Source organism: Patagioenas fasciata, chromosome 1, assembly GCF_037038585.1.
Source record: "Patagioenas fasciata isolate bPatFas1 chromosome 1, bPatFas1.hap1, whole genome shotgun sequence".
In the NCBI taxonomy this organism is placed as follows: domain Eukaryota; kingdom Metazoa; phylum Chordata; class Aves; order Columbiformes; family Columbidae; genus Patagioenas; species Patagioenas fasciata.
The window spans coordinates 179,270,397-179,291,827 of record NC_092520.1 but is presented as its reverse complement, the minus strand read 5'-3'; the positions used below and the strand labels follow the sequence as shown (position 1 = coordinate 179,291,827).

Sequence of the window (21,431 nt, the reverse complement as noted above, 5' to 3'; positions counted from 1 at the left end):
CTTAGTGTTTTCTGTTAAAACACAGGAAACATAAACAAGAGTATTTCAGGGACTTTTATTAAAAGGCAATTAACTTGTGGGTTTGCTTTGCAGCATTTGTTTTTTATTTGAGGAAACTTTTTACTATTCTCAGCTTATCCCATGTTTGTCCAGGAGGTGACTTGTCCTTTTTAATGTGTCCCATCTTATGAGAGTGTTTTCAGAGGGTGCGGTGGGTACCAATTCTCCCTATTCTCTTTAATGTTATCAAGGGTAGGGTTTTTTTTATGAAAAATTCTAGTAGGCTTTCTTCTCATTCCACCTGAAATGCGTATCAGGTCTAGCAGATCTCATGCCGTATAAACTTCGTAATTACATTTCCTGAAGTAGAAGTTGGGCATAAGGAAAGGTGGAGTAGCAGCAGCGTTTCCTTGTGCCTGTCACATCCTGCCCATAAAGTCAGGGAAATTGCTGTTTGGAAAGAAAAAAGAACAACTTTTGAACTTTTTGTTGTAAAATCAACACGTTCTCCCATTCGCTGCTTAAGAACAAAAGCATGTAATCTTTTTCCCCCTTCTCTGGTTTCCTGGTGGCCATTCTCCAGCATGGCAAAATAACTTGTGTTTGGAGTCGGGCCATGACGCAGGTTGTAAGCAAGCAAGCCCTTTTCTCCAGTGCAGCCTAATTGCTGTTCTCCTGACCTTTCCTCAGAAGAAAAGTTTGTTTATCCAGCTTTTCCAGTGGGATACTCATTAACCGTGTTCTGAAGTATTGTGTTCACACCTCCCTTGAAAGTCTATGCATTGTGATCTCCTACTCTGTTCTCCACTGCATCCTGCCAGTGTTGATCTAAATAACATTGGTATCACCCCACTTTTTTATTGATGTCATTAAAAGAAAAAAAATCAAGTCTGATTGTAACAATTGCAGTGTAATTCTGAAGGGACTCACTGCTACAGAATTGTCTGCCCTAAGACAGAGGTGGTGAGTAAATCTGGAGGGAGCAACGTACTCCCATCATGGCTGGAGATGTTGGGGTGTAAACTGTCTGCTGATGGCTGGCACCAGGCTAGCACAGTGTTTGGATATGTTGGGACCTCTGTGGTAAAGTGTTTATTGTACCGTAGTTCTCTTATGCTGCATATTTTGTTTAAAGGTTATTTGTATAATCTGTGGCCCTTTTTAACCTGTACAGAAATACAACCCCTCACTTCATTTTGCTAGTTCTTTTGTTTTCAATTTATTTATCCAGCTCCCTTTCACCTGCAAAAAGAAAAAATACTATGCTTATCCTAGTTAAGAAAGGAGCCTCCTGCATTTGTAGAAGTCATCTGCAGCCTGATAGTGAGTCTGTTGCTGGACAAGGACTGTGACAGCTGACACTGGTTTCTGAGGCAGCAGTAGCATCTAGAAGAGAAGCAGGCATACAGCTAAAAGCAATAATATTTTAAGTTGTCCCAGCGTGGATGTCTACAACTCGAGGCATATGGGTTCATTTGTGAGAAATAAATGTGTGTGTATATTCTGGAAAACAAATTCATATTGAAACTAGGCAGCAAATGTAATTTTGCAAAAAGGGTTGAGGCAAATAAGTTGGTGGCAGTTTTCCATTTTCATAATGTTAGTAGTGTGTTTAGTTTTCCTTTTTAGAGAACATATGAGTTTCTTCAAAACTTGTCCTTCTGTCAGTCCCACTCTGCTCACAGCTGAAGTGCTTGGTAGCCTGTTTAAATGTATGTGTGAGTAATAAAAATAGGGTGGAGAAAAACAAGGGATTGAAACCCTTCAAAAATCAGGTTGTTATTACCATGCTGATGAGTTTATTCAAGGCATAATTGTGTTGAATTGGTTGCTCAGTTTCCTCGTGATGCAGAGATCGGAGGATGGAGTCCCACCTTACCAGTGTGAGCCTGAGGTCACTGGGATGCCACAGTGAACTGCTGTGGCAGGGGGCTGGATGGCCAGGGTCCAGTAGCCCATGGCCTTTGCCAGTTTCTTCTCATCTAAGCCCCTCAACTGCATTCATCATCTGCAAGAGGAGAAGAATAACTTAAACCAGGGAGTTGCAGCAAAGTCAGGTCAAAGACTGGTTCAAGCCTTTTCTTTATTTTCCTTCATGTTGGAACAGCGGACAAATCTGAGCTCTGAAGTTTTAGAGAGTTCAAATGGGAACTCCAGTCATATTGAACCAAGGCGGGGAAAGAACCAAAAAATTTCGTTTTCTTGCAGGCTTGAGGTAGATAATTGACTGCAGGGCACTGGTATCTATTTTTCAGCATTTTACCTCTTAAGGCTGGGTATATAAGAGAGGTAAAATCCTATCATTAAGGTAAATGTAAGTTTAGGCTATAGCAGTACACGGTGGTGGTGCTGAGATGGTCACCTGGCTTGGCCCCTCTCCTTTTTTCTTACCTGAAATACTAAACTGAATTTTTGCCAGACCAGTTTTGGCAGTAATAGGTAAAACTAATAACTGTAATGTGCTGCTTCAGAAATGTCTTCTGGATATTACCCTATTTTTAATAAAACATGCTAATATCAAGACTGTACAGTATTAACTGTTAATGAAATTGTGCCGGGTGATATAAATTTTCTGTAGTGTAAAAGGAGAAGGAAACCCTTCATGCGGGCTAGACACAGGGGTGCCTCCTTTTGTCTGCACTTTGTGAAATATCCAATTTGGATGCTTCTTTGAAGAGACTGGTTCCTTTTTTAATATTTCTGTGGAAGCTATGTAGAGTGTTAATTACACAAAGTGCAGTGAGAGAGGTAACGTTGGCATAAAACTATTTCCTGTGGGCTTATTTAATGAAACCTAGCGTACTCTGTTGAAGGAGAGCTGCAGTCGCTGAAAACTGTATTAAGTTTTTTAGCTCTTATCATTTGATACGTGTGTATATAAAACAGCAGTCACATTATATAAGTTGACTGTAAATGCATATGATGGTTTTATTTTGATTATATTAAACGTATAAAGAAGATAATTTGGATTCTGTGGCTTAGAGGATGTCTGTTTACTACAGATACCAGTGATTGCTTACAACTTTTAACTTCCCCCCCTCAAAGTTACTGTTATAGGCTTTTGAGGCCTTTAAAATGCAGATTTTATTTGAAAAGTAGGTAGCTGTAGTTCCTAAATTTTGTGGGGTTTTATGATGCATGTGTGGTACAGGAGGGCTTTTTTCCTTCTGAAAACTTTCAAATATGAGAGGGGGTTGGATTAGATGACCTTTGAAGGTCCCTACCAACGTAAACTATTTTATGACTCCATGGCATCGGAGCCAGGTTGGTCAAGAGAGAGACAATAACAGTGACTTCTTTAATTTTTTAGGGAACTGTATGTTCCTCAAACAAGGAACTTCCTCCCATGGTCAGTATTTGCTTGAGGAGATTATGCATCTTTTTGAATAACATGTGTCCATGACCAGGGAAGAACTCTCAGGGTTGTGCCATATCGAAAGAGCAAATGTGTTATGTGATGTTTCCTAGATGAGAATTGTTACTGTGCAATTTTTAAGAGGTTTGGTTTTCTTCTTTTTCTTTCAAGTAGAACAAATCCAAACAAAAATGGTTGGTGGGACCGTGGCCATGTGCAGGCTCACCATCTCTAACACCAGCCCTGAAGCTGGGCCTGGTTGGGAAGTTATTGCCTTATCTTGATGCGGGCAGGCTTTGTCAGAAGGCTTAAAAAATAATTTGATGACATAATGTTTGAACTACCCAGCTCAACCTGGGAAGGGAATGTTTCCCTAAAGATAAAATGGTGCTTGACACACATGGCGAAATCTGGCACGTTACCCAGCATCTGCTGAGACCAGGCCCGGGGCTGAACTTGCATTGGAGCTGAAAATCATGGAGAGAAGACTTCACACCTTAGTCTGGCATCAGGCTTCTCTTCCTGCCCTGTGCTTCCCCAGGAGCAACTACTTGGTTTCCTACACCAATTTTAATGTACAATCTAGATAGCTGCATTTGAAGACCTGGGGGTGGTTGTTGCAAACAACTTCTTCCTGCCTTCTGTTAGATGGAGCACATTGGATTCTTGCATTGCAGGGTCATGTGCAAATACTGTGATATCCTAATATTACTTAATTGTCTGATTGCTAACTCTATTAATAGCTCAGGCTCCAGACCATACTTAACCTTCTTTTCAAGATACCCTACTTAGTTTTCTATACGATATCTTTTATAAGCTTGTTTCCTAGCTGTCTGCTGAAAGCTAGGTTTTGTTGTACAGGTCACAAAGAGGCTGATAATCCATTTTTACTTCATTTAACCCCTTATCTGCTTAAATAGCCAACAGTCAAAACTCCCACACTTTCTGTAGAAGAAACCTGAAGGAGGTTACTTACTGTTTGTGATGTTTCTCACATCTAGTTTTACTGAAACTTGCAAAATTGAAATGGCTGTGAAATGTTACTTAAATCATGCAACATATTGCTTTTAAAATATGTCATAATATGGAAAAAAAAAAGTACAAATCTGCATAAAACCTGCTGTGTCTTTGAGGCTTGGCATTAGATTCTGACCCCAGATATTATTCTTCATACAGTTGGTTTTCACTTTAAACAGATGACTGGCTTTTTAAAGCTGGTTTGCATGCCAGTAGTTAAAGTACAGCCATATAGGGTATGACAGGGTTTGTAACTAGGGGTTTTCAGAGGTGAGGTCATGATAAACTTAAATGAAACTTAAGCAGCAGTGCTGATGTCACCAACAAATAGATCTGTTTTCGTAGGCTTTCTTTCACAATACCTGAACATTAACTGTTTATATTCCTTCTGTTTGAAGGAAAACAATTTGTTAAAAGGAATAAAGGGAAGTTAGAGTTCTTGATTTGTTTCCCTGCTACTTAAAAATATTCACCGTATAAACATTTGAGTGTTTACATCAGAGAGGAGCCATAATGCTTTGCTTTACCCCTTCAGTGCTTTCATGAGCATGCCAAGTCACATGTTGTGATGGTATTTGGGAAAAACTGAAAATTTTCGGAAAGTAACAAGTGTTTTTTAACTGGGATGCCTGTACCTTGTAAAATTATGCTAACATTATAAACTGTGATAGTTGCACGGGGATTTCTTAAACCACTGTGGAAGTGCCCTGGAAGAGAGACCACATTCTGTCACAGGTATCTTAAGTAAAGATTTTTTGGTGACCTGTAGTTTACAAATCAATAAGCAAAGAGCACCTAAAGTTCACACCCATGTTATGAGCTTTGCGTGCAGCTCCGGTCAACACATTTTGGGCAGGACATACTGCACTTAGTTACTGTTCTCTGGAGTGGTGGAGAGGATGGAGCAGCTACCTTAGGAAAGACTAAGGAGTCCAGGGACCCTCACTTTGGAGAAGAAAAAAAGGAGGTGTATGATCATGGTTTACAAAAGTGATGGATAATCGAAACATGAAACTTGGGTTCGCCAGGTCCTGCCATATTGGGATTAAGGGGTGCTCAATGTATTTGACAGAAGTTACCTTCTGTCCTAATAGATCAACTTAAAGCAGATGGCAGTACTTCTTCACATGGCAGTCATGAATTTCTGGAACTTGGTGCCACAGGAGGTGTACAGACTGGCAATATTGGCAGGTTCAAAAGGGTTTATGTGCTTGCTTAGACACCAGGTCCATAAATGGACACTGAACAGGCTCGGAAGGGAGGTGCCCTCTAAATTCCTGCTGCAACGCTTGTGGATGCCAGCAGAAAGGCTGCAGAAAGGGCTCACGTGCTCACTTGAAATAGCCTCTATTTCAGCTGCTGTGGGAGGCAGAATACCAGGCTGGATGCACCGCACACACACCTGGCCTGGGAGGTGCCACTTCCCTTGCTGCCCCAGGAGGGCACAGTGCAGGCTGTTCTTGAACTCGCTCTGTCAGGATAATTATTTAAGACTGAGGTCAGACAAACCTGCTTAGAAAAACAAAAGTCTTTTTCTAAAAAAGAGACTGCTTCCTTGCCCTGTGTGCCACTGGCAGGGATGGGAACTGGATCACGCTGAGTGCACAAGGCAAAGGGTACTAAGGAAGGTACAGAGATTATTCTGCCTGCATCTGTCCCGTTAGAAAATTCTCCTTTCCCTGGCCCAGGGAGCAGAGCAACCTCACCCAATTCAGGAGGACACAAACATTTCAAGGTGCAACTACATGAGAAGGTGCAATGCTTGGATGCTAATACCTCTTCCTGCCACCCCTGTCCGTGTTTGATCTCCTCCATACCTTTCTGACTACTGATACCTGACTGTGGATGGACATGACCAGGAGCAGCTCTACGTGGTCATTCTCAGGCTTTCAAATGAAGGAAAAGCACATCTTTTGAGTGCGGGCTTGCTCCGAAACAGAAGGAGGGATTGCTGCTGTTGGCAAAGCTGCTCTCCTCTCAGAGTTAGGATGAGGAAGAAGCAAGATGTTTGTTTCAAAATAATTTAATTGCAAGGTTTCAATTTCTGTTTTTCCTGTGGGAGTGCTGGCAGGCTGTAGGAAAGAGTATTCTTGCTCGTAGAAGTAGCAACAATTGAGATCAAAAGTCCCTTTCTCTATTTTCTTTTTTATGGTCTTTACTAGGCTTTTTTATTATGTGATAGCAGTGTTAGTTAAATCCTTTCTTTAGTGCAAACAAGATGTAAATAGTATGCTTTAGCTGCAATTTTTATGACTTAAACAGGACAGATTTTTTTTTTCTTAGTGTAGATTAGGCTGCATTTGTCAAAGCCTCAGTGCTTTACTTCAGAAATTATTCCTGGCCACAGTTTACAGCAAGATCAGGGCATCTTCATTCATCTGACTGAATCAAGGGTAACTATATGTGTGGGATGAATATAAAATGTGAGGGCAGGGTATAGGGACTGATATGGCTTAAAAGTTAGCTTGAGCTCTCACAGGGATGGGTTAACCTTCCGTCTGTTTTATTTTCCTTTTTTCTGTCAACCTGTAATGTTGAGAGGAGCTCGGTTCCCCATTCCTTAAGAGATGCTAATTTCTATAAGTTCTGTGAAAATAGGGCACTAAACAGAAGAGAGAGAGTTTCTTGTTAGATTTCTCTATAAATAAAAACCAATAGTAGCAGTTTGGGGAAGCCATGCCTCTCTCTCAAGGCAAGGATCCTGAGGAAATGGGCTTCAGGGTTCTGGAATTTTCTTTGTGGAACTTTTTCTTGACCTCATCCCATAGCTTGCTAACTGTTGAGCTTAGCGCGTTCTTACTGCATGCAGGACTAGAGTTTGGTGGCAGCCGTGGGACTTGGACTTCATGAAAGTCCCGGATGTGATGGGATTCTTTTTGAGGGACTACGGCTTGATTTGCAGTTCATTTCAGGTGTAATCTGCACAGTTTTAGTCGTGTTCCTTGAAGGTTCATGCTGAACTAGTCTTGGACGGGGGGGGGCTTTGCATTTGACATAAACGTTAAAAAGAGAGTGCTGCTTCTCTAAACATGTGTGATACAATAAATGAGATATACATGTGGGGTGGAGGCAATAAAGAAAAAAACATTTTCTACTGTTTTTTTTGAGAGGAAGCTCAACTGTGAAGAGGCATTGCATCATGAGCTCTATTGAAAGACCAGCTATTCCCCTTGGGGAAATGAAATCACTTGCCTCATTTCCCCCTCATTGGCAGCTGTTGCTTAGGAATTTCATTTGAGAAAGAAATGCTGCTTTGGTTGACCTGAAGAATGGCTTTAATACAAATGGCCACCAGTGCTTTGCACTGTTAAGTGTTGGGAAGGACAGCATAATCTTTACAGAATGTAATGACTAGGACTAGTAGTAGTGTGTTGGACCCAGATATATCATCTATATGGATTCTGATGTATTCGGTGGACTCCTAGAGATTAGTTTTTATCTTTCACATCTGTGATTGGCTGATGATGTAGCAGATAACATGAGAAGCAGGGAATGGAAGGAGACCAGGAGCTCTGAGGAGGAAAACACATTCACTGGGCTGGGAGGAGGAAGGGGTGACGACATGGCAACCACTACTGAGAATATAATTTGGCGAAGTTGTTTTTTGTTGGTTGTTTTGTTTTTGGTTTTGGGTTTTTTTTTTTAGACACAAAAGTAACACTGGAATGTTTGTGCATTGTTTTGTAGAGAAAATTCCTTTTTTTTTTTTTTAATCACAAGCATTTAGAAGTGTTGCTGTTAAGCCCAGCAACATCTAAGTCCTGACTGGCAGAAGAAGATGGTGTAAACTGACTGCACCTATACTTCACTCTACTGTTGTGTTGTACTCATGGATTTGTGGTTAGGAAACTCAACGCCAGGCCTAACTTTTGAAGAAAGGCAGTTTCGCAATTCCCAGCCTACAAGTTTTGTGAGGCACGCACACAGGGTGTTTCGTAGATGAATCGACTGTGTCTGAGTTGGCCTGGGGATGGATGGGTGGCTGGAGCCGCTGCCCCTCACACCCCAGCAGCGCACTGGCTCTGTGGGGCTGTGCCAGGGCTTGCAGAGCATCCCTGGGGAACATGGGTGGAAAAGGAGGCTTTTGTCCTGGGCTGGGTGAGCCACCAGGTGATGCAGACTGGCTTCTTTGCTCATGAGACAAGTCAGAACTGTCTCAAGAGCTGATGATAGATGTACTTGGCTGGAACATCTAAATCTCACCTCTGAAATGCTCTTTGTCCTTTGTTTAAAACAGCTGAGGCTGGAGTAGTTGCTTTCCAGTGGTCCCACTCTGATCAAGTTGTGACTTCAACTACTTGGTGGCCATTTCAGGACAACGTGATGTGAACACACTGTAAAAGCGTGGTAGATATGAATTACTGCTCTTACTCTGCTGTTGTGTTGGATGCCTCAAAGTCTTCTACGGGTAATAAATTTACCTGGTGAGATAATGAAGTGGAATTTGGTCCACTGGACCTAAGCAGAGTTAGCAAAGTAATTTATCTTTAGTGGGACCTGTTATGAGATGACAAATAAAGAAAGTAATAAGAGAATTGTGGGACTTAAGTTTGCCAAGTCTTCTTCCACCCGCCTAAGTATGCTAGTCAAAGAAGACTTATTTTAACTTAAACCATGGTGTGCCAAAGCTGTATGGCAAAGGTTAAATGCCACTGTATACTGAGAGTAATTCAGCTGCAGGAAAGTTGGGGAAAAAAAAACCTGTGTACCATCTTGTCAGCATCTCTTTGCATGTTGGTTATGTATAATTAGGAAAATTGAAACACACAGGTGCCTCAAATCTGTGTGTGCTACTTAATGGTACTCACGGAGAGCAGCTGATCCGGTGAATCATAGTGGACTGAGGCTTTCTTGTTCATAATAAACTCTGTGAGGCATTCCTGCATTGGCTTTATCCTGACAGCAGTTGTGTGGGATTTATGGTGGTCCGTGTGACAGCAATGGGATTTTTGGTAGGCACTGGTGCCTAGCTAGGGACAAGTTTTTGTTTGCTTGGTTGACGTAATATGCCCTCGTGTGCAACTGGAGTGTTTCTAAGCTTTTATTTGAGAGTGGGAGAATATCTCCAGATTGATTCATGGAGTTCTTGGGCTTAGATTTTCTTCAGTCAATATTTCCTTTCCTGTGACTGATCATCCGCTGTTCACTCTCTCATGGTCTTGATGATCAAGGATGGTGGACTGGGGTGAAAATGATGTTTGAAGTAAACAGCTTTTCTGTTGATTTTTCTTGAGTGGATTTGGGTCTATCCTCTCATGTTTTAATTCTAGTACTCCTTTTTTGTATTCAGTTCATAGTTTTGCATAATCCATATGCTGTTAAAATTGAGGCACAGGCTTTGATCGTTTAGAAAACAAGTTATAGCTGCATTTGTTGCCAATATGCTACAGAAGGTTATCTCAGCTTTTGCATAAACAGGGCTCTGCATTTTCTGTGTGCTGAATTAAGCTTTTCCAAAATTGCCTGGCCTCTGGTGCCAGTGCAAGAAAGTGGAAATTCCAGTGGTATGTTCAAGTAGGGAATCATGTCTAACTCGGTGAGGGATGATGATCTCCCCTAGTGATGCCCAGTGATCTGCAGCTCTGTAGCAGAGCCTCACCTGAGAAGACCGGCATTACTCTGAACACCAGCTGGTTCTCTGCCCCCCACACCACCAGCCCGATGGAGCTGCTACCTCTAGCTCATCACCTTTTTCTCCCTGTGCTCCTGTCAGTTCTAGCACCCTCAGACTCACTCCTGCAAATGTGTTTGGCTCAATCAAGAGCCATTTTAGTGTTTGGTGCTACCGTCTCCAATACACGTTACAGACCTGACTCAAGGCATCACCAGACCAAACCCAGCAGAAATTAGGTTGCTTAGGTGCTGTGCTTGGGTTTCACTTATCGTACCTGGCCTCGTGGCAGTCCTTAGGACTAGAGTGATCTCATGGGCTTTTGCCTTTTCTAACCTAACCAAATTTCTGTCACTTTGCTAGAAAAATGTGACTTCTTGGGAGAACAGAAATGTATATGAAAACTCGCCCATATGAAAATAGGAGAAAGTTATTTGTTGCTGTTTGTACTGACTAATTTTTTTACTGAGCTTTTTCTTTCTCTGTGTTTGTGGTTGGTTTTGGTTTGGTGTTGTGGTGGTTTGGTTTTTGTGGGTTTTTTGTTTGTTTGTTTGGTGGGTGTGTGTTTGTTTTTTAATTATTAAATATCCCAAGGTGCACAGAAGTTAATGCAAAGTTTTTGTTTGTTTGTTTGTTTTTCTTTAATGGTTGAGGGTTGAACATGGGAAAGATGTTTTCCTCATTTCTGGTTAGTGTTTTCTCTTAATAATAGTGGATGCTATGATCTTATTGGCATCACGAGAGATGTGGTGGAATGGCTTCTATGACCAGTGTGTTGGAATGGAAAAGTGCAGTCTCTTTAGAAAGGACAGGCAGAGGAGCATGAAGCTCCACCCCAGGGATGGATGAGGAAGTGACGGAGAGCTTGTGGGTCAGGATTGAAGCAAAGGCAGGGACGGGTGACATTATAGTGGGGGTCTGCTACAGGTTACCCAACAGGAAGACTGAATGGATAAGGCCATCTATCAACAGATAGGAGCAGCCTCACATTCAGAAGCCCTGGTCCTCATGGGGAGACTTCAACTTCCCTGATATCTGTTGGAGGGGCAGCACAGCAGGACAGAAGCAATCCAGGAGGTTCGTGGAATGCATTGATGATAAATTCTTTCTCCGAGTGATAGAGGAGCCAACTAGGAGAGGTGCTATGCTGGACCTTGTTCTTGTCAACAAGGAGGGGCTGGTGGGAGCTCCAGGGCCGCCTTGGTTGCAGTGACCATGAACTGGTGGAGTTCAGGATCCATAGGGCAGCAAGGAGGGCGCACAGCAGGCTTGCTACCCTGCACTTCAGGAGGAGCAGACTTGATCTTTTTAGGTATCATCTAGATAGAGTATCTAGGGATAAAGCCCTGGAGGGAAGAGGAGCCCAAGAACGCTGTTTAATATTCAAGGATCACCTCTTCTAAGCTCAGGAGTGATGCATCCCAACAAAGAAGTCAGGCAAAAACACCAGGAGGCCATGAAGATGATCAGAGGGCTGGAGCACCTCTCCTATGAAGACAGGCTGAGACAGTTTGGGGTGGTTCACCCTGCAGAAGAGAAGGCTTCAGGGTGATTTCATAGCAGCCTTCCAGTACCTAAGGGGACCTACAAGGAAACTGAAGACAGATTTTTTACAAGGGCATGTAGTGATAGGATGAGAGGTAATGGCTTTAAGCTCAAAGAGGGTAGATTTGGGTTAGATAGGAGGAAGTTCTTCACCACGAGGGTGGTGATGTGCTGGAACAGGCTGCCCAGAGCAGTTGTGGATGCTGCATGCAGGACCAGGCTTGATGGAGCAACTTGGCCTAGTGGAAGGTGTCCCTGCCCATGGTAGGGGGTTGGAACTAGGCAATCTTTAAGGTCTTCAAAATCAAACCATTCTATGATTCTGTGTTGTGTATGTCCAGCAGAGTAGATAACAATAGGATAATGATAAATATTGAAACAGGTGTCCTTTATTGGAAGTACAGTATCAGTAGTGTTATCAGCTTGGAGAGAGATGAACTCCACAACATGATCATCTCTGAGAGTTGGGTGTTGGCTGGTGTCCATTTGAAGGGGATTGTCTGCAGCTACACAGAGTAGGAATGTTCCAAGTTAAAGCTTGGGTTCTTGAAGTCAGTCAAATGGCAAATGCTTTGTCAGACCTTTGTGGCTAGAGGACTGCAGACTGTTCCCCATCTTATCAACATCCACTGCCAAGGTTGTCTCTGCCCACTCCCACAGAATTACTTGAAGTCGACATAGAGAGTGCCCACGTTTCCAGACTCTTAACTATGGGTCATTGCTATTTATATTATTTTAAGCATGAAAACAGCAGTAACACTTAATTTGGTTTCAGAGAAAAAAAAATTACTACTTACATATCCTTTTTCTCTGCCTGCTTTGTTTTAGGACTATTCATTTGCCCCCAGATAGAATACTACAAAACTGTAATGGCCTTTGGGGAGATGAGGTGAGAAGTTTAGATGAAGCTTTATCGGTCTGTGTTATGGCGGTTTGGGGGCCAGGGAAGATGAAAAATAGAAGGGCAAGAAGGCTTAATTTCTGTAGTGAGAATGGAGACTTGGATTCTGAAAACGTTTAGTAATTTGGTATTTTGCAATAGACTAGGTGGGGTCTGGCAACTCTGCCAAATGCTGCACAATTGTAGAGTTGTGCTTAAGGACCTAATAGGAGAGTTGTGTTTGACTGGTGTTCCTCTTTGCCTTGGTTTCCTGGTCTGTGAAATAAAGGTATGTTCCCTGTGTTATGCAGGAAATCAGTATCTGAGCCCAGATCAGAATTCAAGGTTTCTGGCTTCCAGTTTGTCATTCAGACCACACCTTTCTTTTTATAGCTATGGGAAAAAAGTCTGTTCCAGCATGTCATTTAGTAAAATACTATATAGGAAAAGGAAAACTAAACTGAAAAGAGCTAAAACTAGCTGGTTTCAAATTAGGAGACAGAAAAAGTTCTGCAGATTCTTTCCACACCAGATGTGCTCAACTTTGGGGTCATTTCTGGCAAACCGAAGTGCCTGCAAAGGTGTGTGCTGAGTGATGTCTAAAAGGCCATGATACAGGACTGACCACTGAAGTTAGGGAAACCCATTTTTAGGATAAGCTCCTCTGGGATGTGCTTGTGAGGACAGACTGGAACACTGCAACTTGGTGTTTTGTCTGTATGGTGAAATGTGTTGAGATGTATGTACTCTGAAAGCTACAAGCTTCTTCAAAGCTTCTCCCTTTCTAAGTGAAGTCTTAAATCATTAAAGCTGAGGGCTGAAACTCTTCCATACTATATATGGCGTTTGTGCCAGTGATAGAACCCAGGGTGTATTTATAATGCTAGTATGCAGGAATACGGATTGGGAACAAATGTTTGTTTGGATATAATCCAACTCCAGGGATTGGTTTTACTGTTTCATGTAAAATCCATAGCAAGCTTGTAAAAACAGCAGTTGAAAAAAATCTAATAGTTAGTGCCTTCTCTATGGAAAAAAATACGAATTTGGTGTAACATTATATAGCTAGGGAGTTACTTATGGTAGTTCATGTAGTAGTCAGTGACTGTGCGTAACATGCCGTCACGTTGCCATGCAGGGGTGCTCTTAGGTTGTTGGCACACATGAGGATTGTAGGTGTTACTTGTTAGTACGTACTGCTATTTTCATGTCCATTCTTCATTTGTTTAGAAATACCCATTAGTGCCCCAAGTAGTATTTAATGAAAATTGCAACTGTATTCTTAACAATATTGCATAGCACTGACATGAGCAAATCAAGCAATAAAATTAGCTGAACTAGTTTACATACTGCTGATAAATATTTGAATGAAAACAGTTGGCAAAAAAAAGACACAAGTGTCTTTGGGTGTGTTGGTTTTACTGTTTTCGTTCAGTTCAAGTGTTCTGTTTGACTTTATATTGCTATACAGCTAATTACTGGATGTAGAACCTCTGTGGAGTAATTACCATTTGGACAAAGAATTCTCATATCCAAAGTCATAAATAATTGTTTTTTATTTTGTATTCTAAAACTGCTGTCTCTGTTGTTGTTGAAGGATGTTCAGAAGGAGAGAGAACCTCATGCTTATCTCAGTGAAGAAGAAGTTAAAGAGAAGATACAAAGCTATAATTCATCTGTCACTGATAAATTAAAGATGACCTTGGTAAGTTTTGCATAGGATTCTTGTAATTTTTAATAGGAGCAATCAAACTGTAGCTTTGTAATGCATGATGAGTCACTTTATTCTCAGCATCTTATGTATGAAACTGTCTCTGCTTTAATGGCTTTCAAAGAGGCTCTTTCTTAGATCTGGAAATTAAATCTCACATGTGAAATGTTTGTATCCAAATAGCTCTCTTTATATGGGTTGAAATAAACTGTAGTAGTAAAAAATATGTCATTTGAAGTGTGTTTAAAATAAACTCTTGGTTGGCACTAAGATGTAAATTTGGCAGATGAGAACCTCAGCTGGTAAACATAAAGACATGTTTATCCTGTTTGTGTAGATATTTTTTTGTCAGGTATCTCTCTGATGAAGATGCTCAACCAATGAGAAAATTAAAACATGTAGTATTTATTGTAGTAGACTTAATTTGCATTCATACAGATTTTCAGCATGAGACTTCCTTCCCCCTACCCCCATAACACAGACAATAGAATGCATATATATTTTTTCATTTCCAAGGATATTGTGGACCAGGTCTAAGACTCAGTCCAGCCTACTGCAGACCATCCTAATAAAATTGACATCTATCTGCCTGGCAAGCTGTTATGCAGTTGTTGTGTTGTCCAGATTTTTTTGATCCATTACATATTCTTGTGGGTGTATAGTATATGGAAATTTTGAAATTCTATTATATCCTAAACCGTATAAGTATGTGCTAAAAAGATTTTTGTTACGTGTTTGCTTGTGGGTTGGGACTTACTATGCCTAAAACCAGATTGATCAAAACTTACTAAGCTAGAAAACTTTAGGCAATTTTACTGTTTTGTCTTTCAGAAGCAACTGGAATAAGTAATTTGAAATGTTGATTAGATTGGCATTTATTCTGGTTCTTTTTGATTTGCAACAGGATTTGATCAGCTAAATGCCTTAGACTAATTTGATAAGCACAGCTAATATGTGGGACATAAAAGCACATGTGTGCTTAAGATCTGTTATTAAAGGTGTGTTAGTGGTTGATTTCACTATATCGTTCTTTCCTAATGTGAAAACTTACAACTAGTTTGTAGTACCTCTTGTTTGATGAGATCCTAATATTCTTAGAATTCGGTGGTTATAATTAAGAAAAAATAAAATATTCAGCAGAAATACCAAAAAGAATAAATATCTGAATTATTGAAACGATATCTTTCCTATGAGACATCACGTATTACAGTGGTGTTTAAATCCTGTTCACTATGCCCATTTTAATCCGCCCAGTCCACTAATATGTCATAGCTGGTCATTACTACTTTTAACAGTTTGATACTTCCTTCCTGTTGCAGAATGCAAATGGGATTTACACTGGCTTCATCAAAGTCCAGATGGAACTATGCAGACCGATCACTGTGCAGTCTTCCCAGAGCCAGGGCAGGGGTACTCACAGCAATAATGAAACTGCCTTTTACTTGCCGGACGGCTGTGTGAACACCCTGCACATCAGCAGCACCAACACTGTTCGTGAAGTTATCGAGGCCTTGCTCAAGAAGTTTTTCGTGGCTGACAACCCTGCGAAGTTTGCACTTTATAAGCGCTGTCACAAGGAAGACCAAGGTATAAGTTGGGCTTGTGGCATTTTGTTAGTGAAGGGATTTGGGGAGGGAGTTGTGTTATAAGGATACTTGAAATAAGTAGGGTAGAAGAACTTGGATAAGTGGAGGTGGCAGTCCTGAGCGCTCTCATCTTTTTTCTTTGTGTAAAGTAGCATATGTAAGAGAGTAAAAAAATCTGGGGATACTTAAGGATAATTCACAAAAGACAAAGTAACCTACTAAACCATCTACACAGGTCTTCTGTGCCTTGCAGTCCATTATATTTTATTTAAAATGCCCCCATATCAGGCTCTAAATTTCATCTAGCCTGATTTACTGCAGATTTTTGAGATTAGGTTACAGGGTGGATTTCTGTGATACCTGAAATCCCTGCATTGGCAGATGGTGCTCGAGGTGACAAGTATCACAGGCACGTGTATTGCACGCATGTGTGTTAACCTAGTGCACGAGGCTCTCCCAGCGTGCTGACTGCTGTTGGAAGTTTGTGTATTGTGTCTAGAAATACCAGAAGATGCAGAAGGTATTTTTAGTGAAAAGTGTGTTTTGCCAACATTGTGTTCTTGCACTTAGAGTCTGCCTTCTTCTGTGGACATTGAGAGCAGTTTCAGGAGTTCAGAGGTTTCTGGCTGTCAGTCACACCAACCATGCCAGGCAGGCAGAGTTGTCTTTTAGACGTTGTGTATGAGATTTTAAGTGGAAAAGGTATCAGAATGGTGATACCACAGCTCTGATGTCTTAAATGCTTAGTTATAGCAACAGATCTGTGTTGTACTTTTTCTTTTCTTGTGTTTTTTGCCCTGCATGTATTCAGATGGCGTACTGTGGTGACTAGAGGCCGTTTCATTCCTGTGTGAATGTGGTGTTGCGCTGTTACCATCAGTCATCTGCTCAGCTTCTCTCTAAAACTCATTTGCTCAACACTCGTATGTAGACAGTGTGTAGAACGTGTAAATTTTGTGGGTACACATGCATATCTCTGAAATTTTCTAACATTAGCTAGTGTTAATCATTCAAAAGCATTTGAAACATCATTAGTAAAGATGATAAATACTGTGATTTTTTATCCCTTTGCAGTTTATACATGCAAGCTGTCGGACCGAGAACGTCCCCTCTACCTGCGTTTGGTAGCAGGCCCCAGAACAGATATGCTCAGTTTTGTTCTACGTGAGCACGAAACTGGAGAAGTCATGGTGGGTTACAATCGTGCTGGGTTTGTGTGTTTAGAATTGTTGAATCATTTGGGTTGGAAGGGACCATCAAGATCAGTGAGTCCAACCATTAACCTAACACTGCCACTGTTGATTTAGCTTCATAGATGAGTGGGCCCCTGTTTGATCTGTGCTAACAAATATGATCTGTTTTTTGGAAGCGGATTTTTTTTTTCCTATTATATTTACTGTGTGCCTTTGTAAATATGTCATTTGTGGTTAGACTGACACGCTGTTACTTGTAGAACAAAACACGGTTTAAGAGAGTAAAATGTTTTGAGATCCCTGAGATTTGCAAGAAAGGTGCCTGGTACTGTTTCTGTTTGAAATTGTTTTGAGTGTCCAAGTTTTTTTTAAAAAAATACTGTACACATAAATTATTTATGTATTTTCTATTCATCTCATCCATCCTTTTCTATTTTCTTCTTCCTAGTGGGAAGCTTTTACTATTCCTGAACTGCAAAACTTCTTGCGTATACTGGACAAAGAGGAAAACGAGCAACTGCAAATCTTAAAGAAGCGTTATGCAGCTTACAGAGACAAACTTGAAGAAGCCCTTGGTGGGGTGTGGAAACCTGGTTAAAAGGGGGCCAAATGACACTCAGGAAAAATGCACGCTACCAAATGTCAGTATAGCATGCCAAACCTAATGTACAAAGAGCAGCAGAGAGTAGTTTTCTTTATTCAGAAGACTGTTTTGTGATGCCAGGGTACCTGAATTTTGCTATAGACTTAGTTCCATAAGCCAGGTCACTTAGCATCTTGCACCCATAAGTAAGGGATTCTGCATGTTTGTACATCAGTTTGCAACCCTCTGTGTGCCTAGAGAGTTTTCCAAGTTACCTTGGTGCAAGCTGTGAAACTGTAATCAATTTTCTAGAATGCTATGAAATAAGACTTTATATTTTTTTCTTCTTTGCTTTAATGGTAGCTTTACAGGTAAGGATGTGCAAATTAATGGGTTTAAAAAATGAATAAAACCGTCTGGACGAGGGTTAATTAGTTGGAGCACTATCTTTGAGATTAAATTGATTTGCACTACCTTTCTGTTTTCAAATAGTTACTGTATAATTTGTGGGAGAACTGTTGTAGATGGAAGGTGTATGATAGCTTGCGGTTTGTTCTGTGAAATTTGTGGAAGGCTTTAAAGTGGTCTTTCTGGAGAAGGTAAAGAGAAAGTTGGAAAGAAGGTAAGAGTAGAGGAAGGAGAACTCTTTAGCAGCTGACAGGAGGACTGGTTTTAAATGGAAATAGTATTTATACAGAGGAAAGTTGAAGTACTAATTTACAGGATTAAAGTTTTAGGATGTTCAAATATTGTGAATAAGTGTTATGGTTTTTTAACTGCATAAATCCACACTGGAAAAGAAATAAAGATAATAGAAATAATGGGAAAGAATGAGGCAAAAGCTAAATAAGAATGGAAATGGAGCTGCACATAAAAGTCACTACTGGGGAAGCTGGTTCCATAAATCTGTAATGGGGGCTTGAAAACTGCAGCAAAGCTAAAAGGTGGCTGCTTACTTGAATTCTGAAAAGTGGACAATGTCTCAGATAACTCTGTGAGAAATGCCCATCTAGCAAGTGTTTAGACATAAGCTATAACTACAGATGTGTTTGGTCTTTAAGTCAGATCTTCCCTCTGGCTCAGTGATCCATTTTTAGGCTGGATAATTTTTGAATTACCATATCTGAAAGACAAAAATAGCTTCCTCTGCTTCTTTGTTAAAGGCTCAGTCAGGCAAAGAAAGTAGAATTTCTTATTCATGTTTCCAGCTTAGCAGAAAATTAGCATTCATTGGCTGTGTTGGTGACTGAGCTTAGGAACTCTTGCTTTTAGTAATTCAGAAGGTTTTTTCCTTTTGGTTTTTAAGTTCTTAATTGAAAAACTGATCACCAAATTCTGCGGACTGCTGATTTACTTGATATAAAAGTAGGAAAAATGTAGCAAGAAAACTTTTTACTTTACTGTAAATATAATTGTTGTTCTTTCAGAGTTATTTATCTAAAAAAGCACGTTCAAAAGAAACCAAAGATGTGGGTGTGCAATAAAAGCATGAGGCAGATTTGGGTAACTGATACTTTAGTCATCATAATGCCAGAGAGGAAATGAGTTATATTTGGGGGGGGTAGGGAGGTGAAGGGGTACTAATGATTTAAGAGCAGCAGAAGTTGGTGGGGCTTTTTTTCCCCCTCCACTCTTAGCGTTCATTTTAAATTCCCAAGGAATTGTTAAATCTTTGGTGACCTCTAATGGATACTGTGTGAAACTCCAAGATGCTTCTGTTCTTCCCCTTAATTTGATGTAATTGTGCCTTTGTTTCCTTTCCTTAGTAGGACATTAAAAAAAGAAAAAAATCTCTTCACAATTTGTTTTCATAAGAAGAATTTGCAAACGTAATGAGACAATCATAATGTTAAGAGAAATTAAGAGTAGGACTAACTATGAAGTATATATAAGGCATATGTTGTTTGTTTTTTAATTTCACATGTAACATTGTAGTGCATGTGTGAGTTAGTAACATTATCCTCAAGTGAGACACTTTATAATGGTTCAGGGAATGCTTTTATGTTTTGTTACAATTTGTTTTTCTACGAATTCAGCAGCATGTTGGTGGGTATTCTGTTAACATCTACTTAATTTATGTATCTGCCTGTAACACTGTAATCATTACATAATCGCTATCAATATTGAACCATTTGTTTCTCAGATTTAAACACTGTTTGAGTCTAGAAGTGGAGTATAAAAATATGTGAATTTTGTTTTTACTTGAACTAAATTATCAGTCTTTTAAGTTGGTGCATCTGCATTTACTTTAGCCAAAAACCTCAATCAGTGTTGTATGCACTATGAGTCTTGATTTGGGGTGAAGGGATGGGGGTGGGGGACCAAAATAAACTTCTATTTTAATTTTGTCTTAGTCCATAGTTAATTATTGTTAAGATGTTGTGTGTGAGTTTGATTTTTTTCTTTTTTTCTTTCCTTTTTTTTTTTTTCCACACTGGCGATTACAACAGCTTTAATTTAAAGAGAAATGGTCAGGCCTAGTCACTTTTTCTCTTTTTAAAAATTTTAGCATCAAATTGAACTGTCAAATATTTTTGTTGCAAAACTGTGTTCATTATATGATGGTACCAGAATGATTAAATGATACGGGCGGGAGGGGAGGGGGAACACAGGGAAACATTAAATTGTATGTCTTTAAAAAAAAAAAAAAAAGGTTTAAACTATCTATTTATAATTTTGACAAGCTTAGCTTTATTTTTGTAGGGAAGTTTTTATTCCCCTTAAAGTTATTACTGAAATGGCAAAAGTGATGGTTCCATTATTAAAGTTGAAGTTAGCAATACTTAGTGAAGTGACGTGTGTTTATTTTCTGTCTTTCTGTTACCTGAAACTCGTGTTTACTTTGTGGAATGAAGCTTCCTCGTTAGCAAGATACCATGTTTGGGGGGATGCGGTTTGCCTTAAGCATAAATTGTTTGCCTGGAACAACACACATTTTCAGTGTATGTGTCCCAGTCTATATGTATTTATGGGTCCCAGTATATAGATTTTAATTGTGCTTCCAGATTTTTGGTAGAGAATAATACAGGAAAAAAAAAAATCTCAACTACAACAAGGACAAGGGGCAGTGGGTTCAAACTGGAACAGAGGAGGTTCCACTTAATTATGAGAAGAAACTTCTTCTCAGTGAGGGTGACAGAACACAGGAACAGGCTGCTCAGGGAGCTTGTGGAGTCTCCTTCTCTGGAGACATTCAAAACCCGCCTGAACGCCCTTCCTGTGTAACCTCATCTAGGTGTTCCTGCTCCGGCAGGGACATTGGGCTAGGTAATCTCCAGAGGTCCCTTCCAATCCCAAACGTTCTGTGATTCTGTGAAGGTAAACAAAACCAGTGCTTTGCAATTTACACACACACACGCTGAATTTTACCGGTTTCTTTCCCATATTTACCTCACGCTTGCCCGGGAAGGGCAAAGGGGGGGGGGCTCCCGCTTCCCGCCCGGGCGGCGCTGAGGTGCGCGCTTCCCGCTCCTCTCTGAGGAGGGCGGGCGGCCCCCTCCTCGGCGGGACGGCTGGTCAGCCCGCCCCCTGCCGAGCCGTCCTCCGCCATGTAAGCGCTGGGTTCCGTGGGCGGGAAGAGGGTGGTGAGGGCCGGCGGGAGTCCGGGAGGAGCGGTCCCCCTCGGGGCTGGCAGCGGTGAGGGAAGTAGGAGAGTTGATGGCAGCGAGACCGCCATGTTTTACCTCACGGAGGAGGCAGTCGAGGGGAGCGGGACGTTCCTCTGTCACAGAGGGGCCTCTGCCACTGAGGGGTCGTAGTGGATGCTGTCCCGCCTGAATTGGGTGGAAAGCGCACGAGTGGTTTCTTCCTGTAAAAAAACTTGCAGAAACACGAGGTGAATGCAGGGAGATGTCCCGGCCTGCAGGCGGTGCCTCAGCTCCCTCCTCAGGAGGCGCCTCTCGCCCCTTTTTGTCTCACACCCTTCAAAGATTCTTCAGTGGTTTTCTCTG

At 40.9% G+C, this 21,431-nt stretch overlaps 1 protein-coding gene across 2 annotated transcripts in view; it reads left to right on the top strand.

The window, feature by feature from the left end:
• Nucleotides 1–20,263, top strand: part of RASSF3 (Ras association domain family member 3) — a 97,975-nt gene extending 77,712 nt beyond the window's left edge. For both annotated transcript variants that reach the window (XM_065845322.2, XM_065845332.2), the window contains 4 exons: nt 14,006–14,113; nt 15,439–15,706; nt 16,780–16,895; nt 17,347–20,263. In XM_065845322.2, the coding sequence (XP_065701394.1) occupies nt 14,006–14,113; nt 15,439–15,706; nt 16,780–16,895; nt 17,347–17,496 (642 nt within the window). In that variant the 3' untranslated portion in view covers nt 17,497–20,263. The remainder of the gene's footprint in view (nt 1–14,005; nt 14,114–15,438; nt 15,707–16,779; nt 16,896–17,346) is intronic.
• Nucleotides 20,264–21,431: the final 1,168 nt, after the last annotated feature.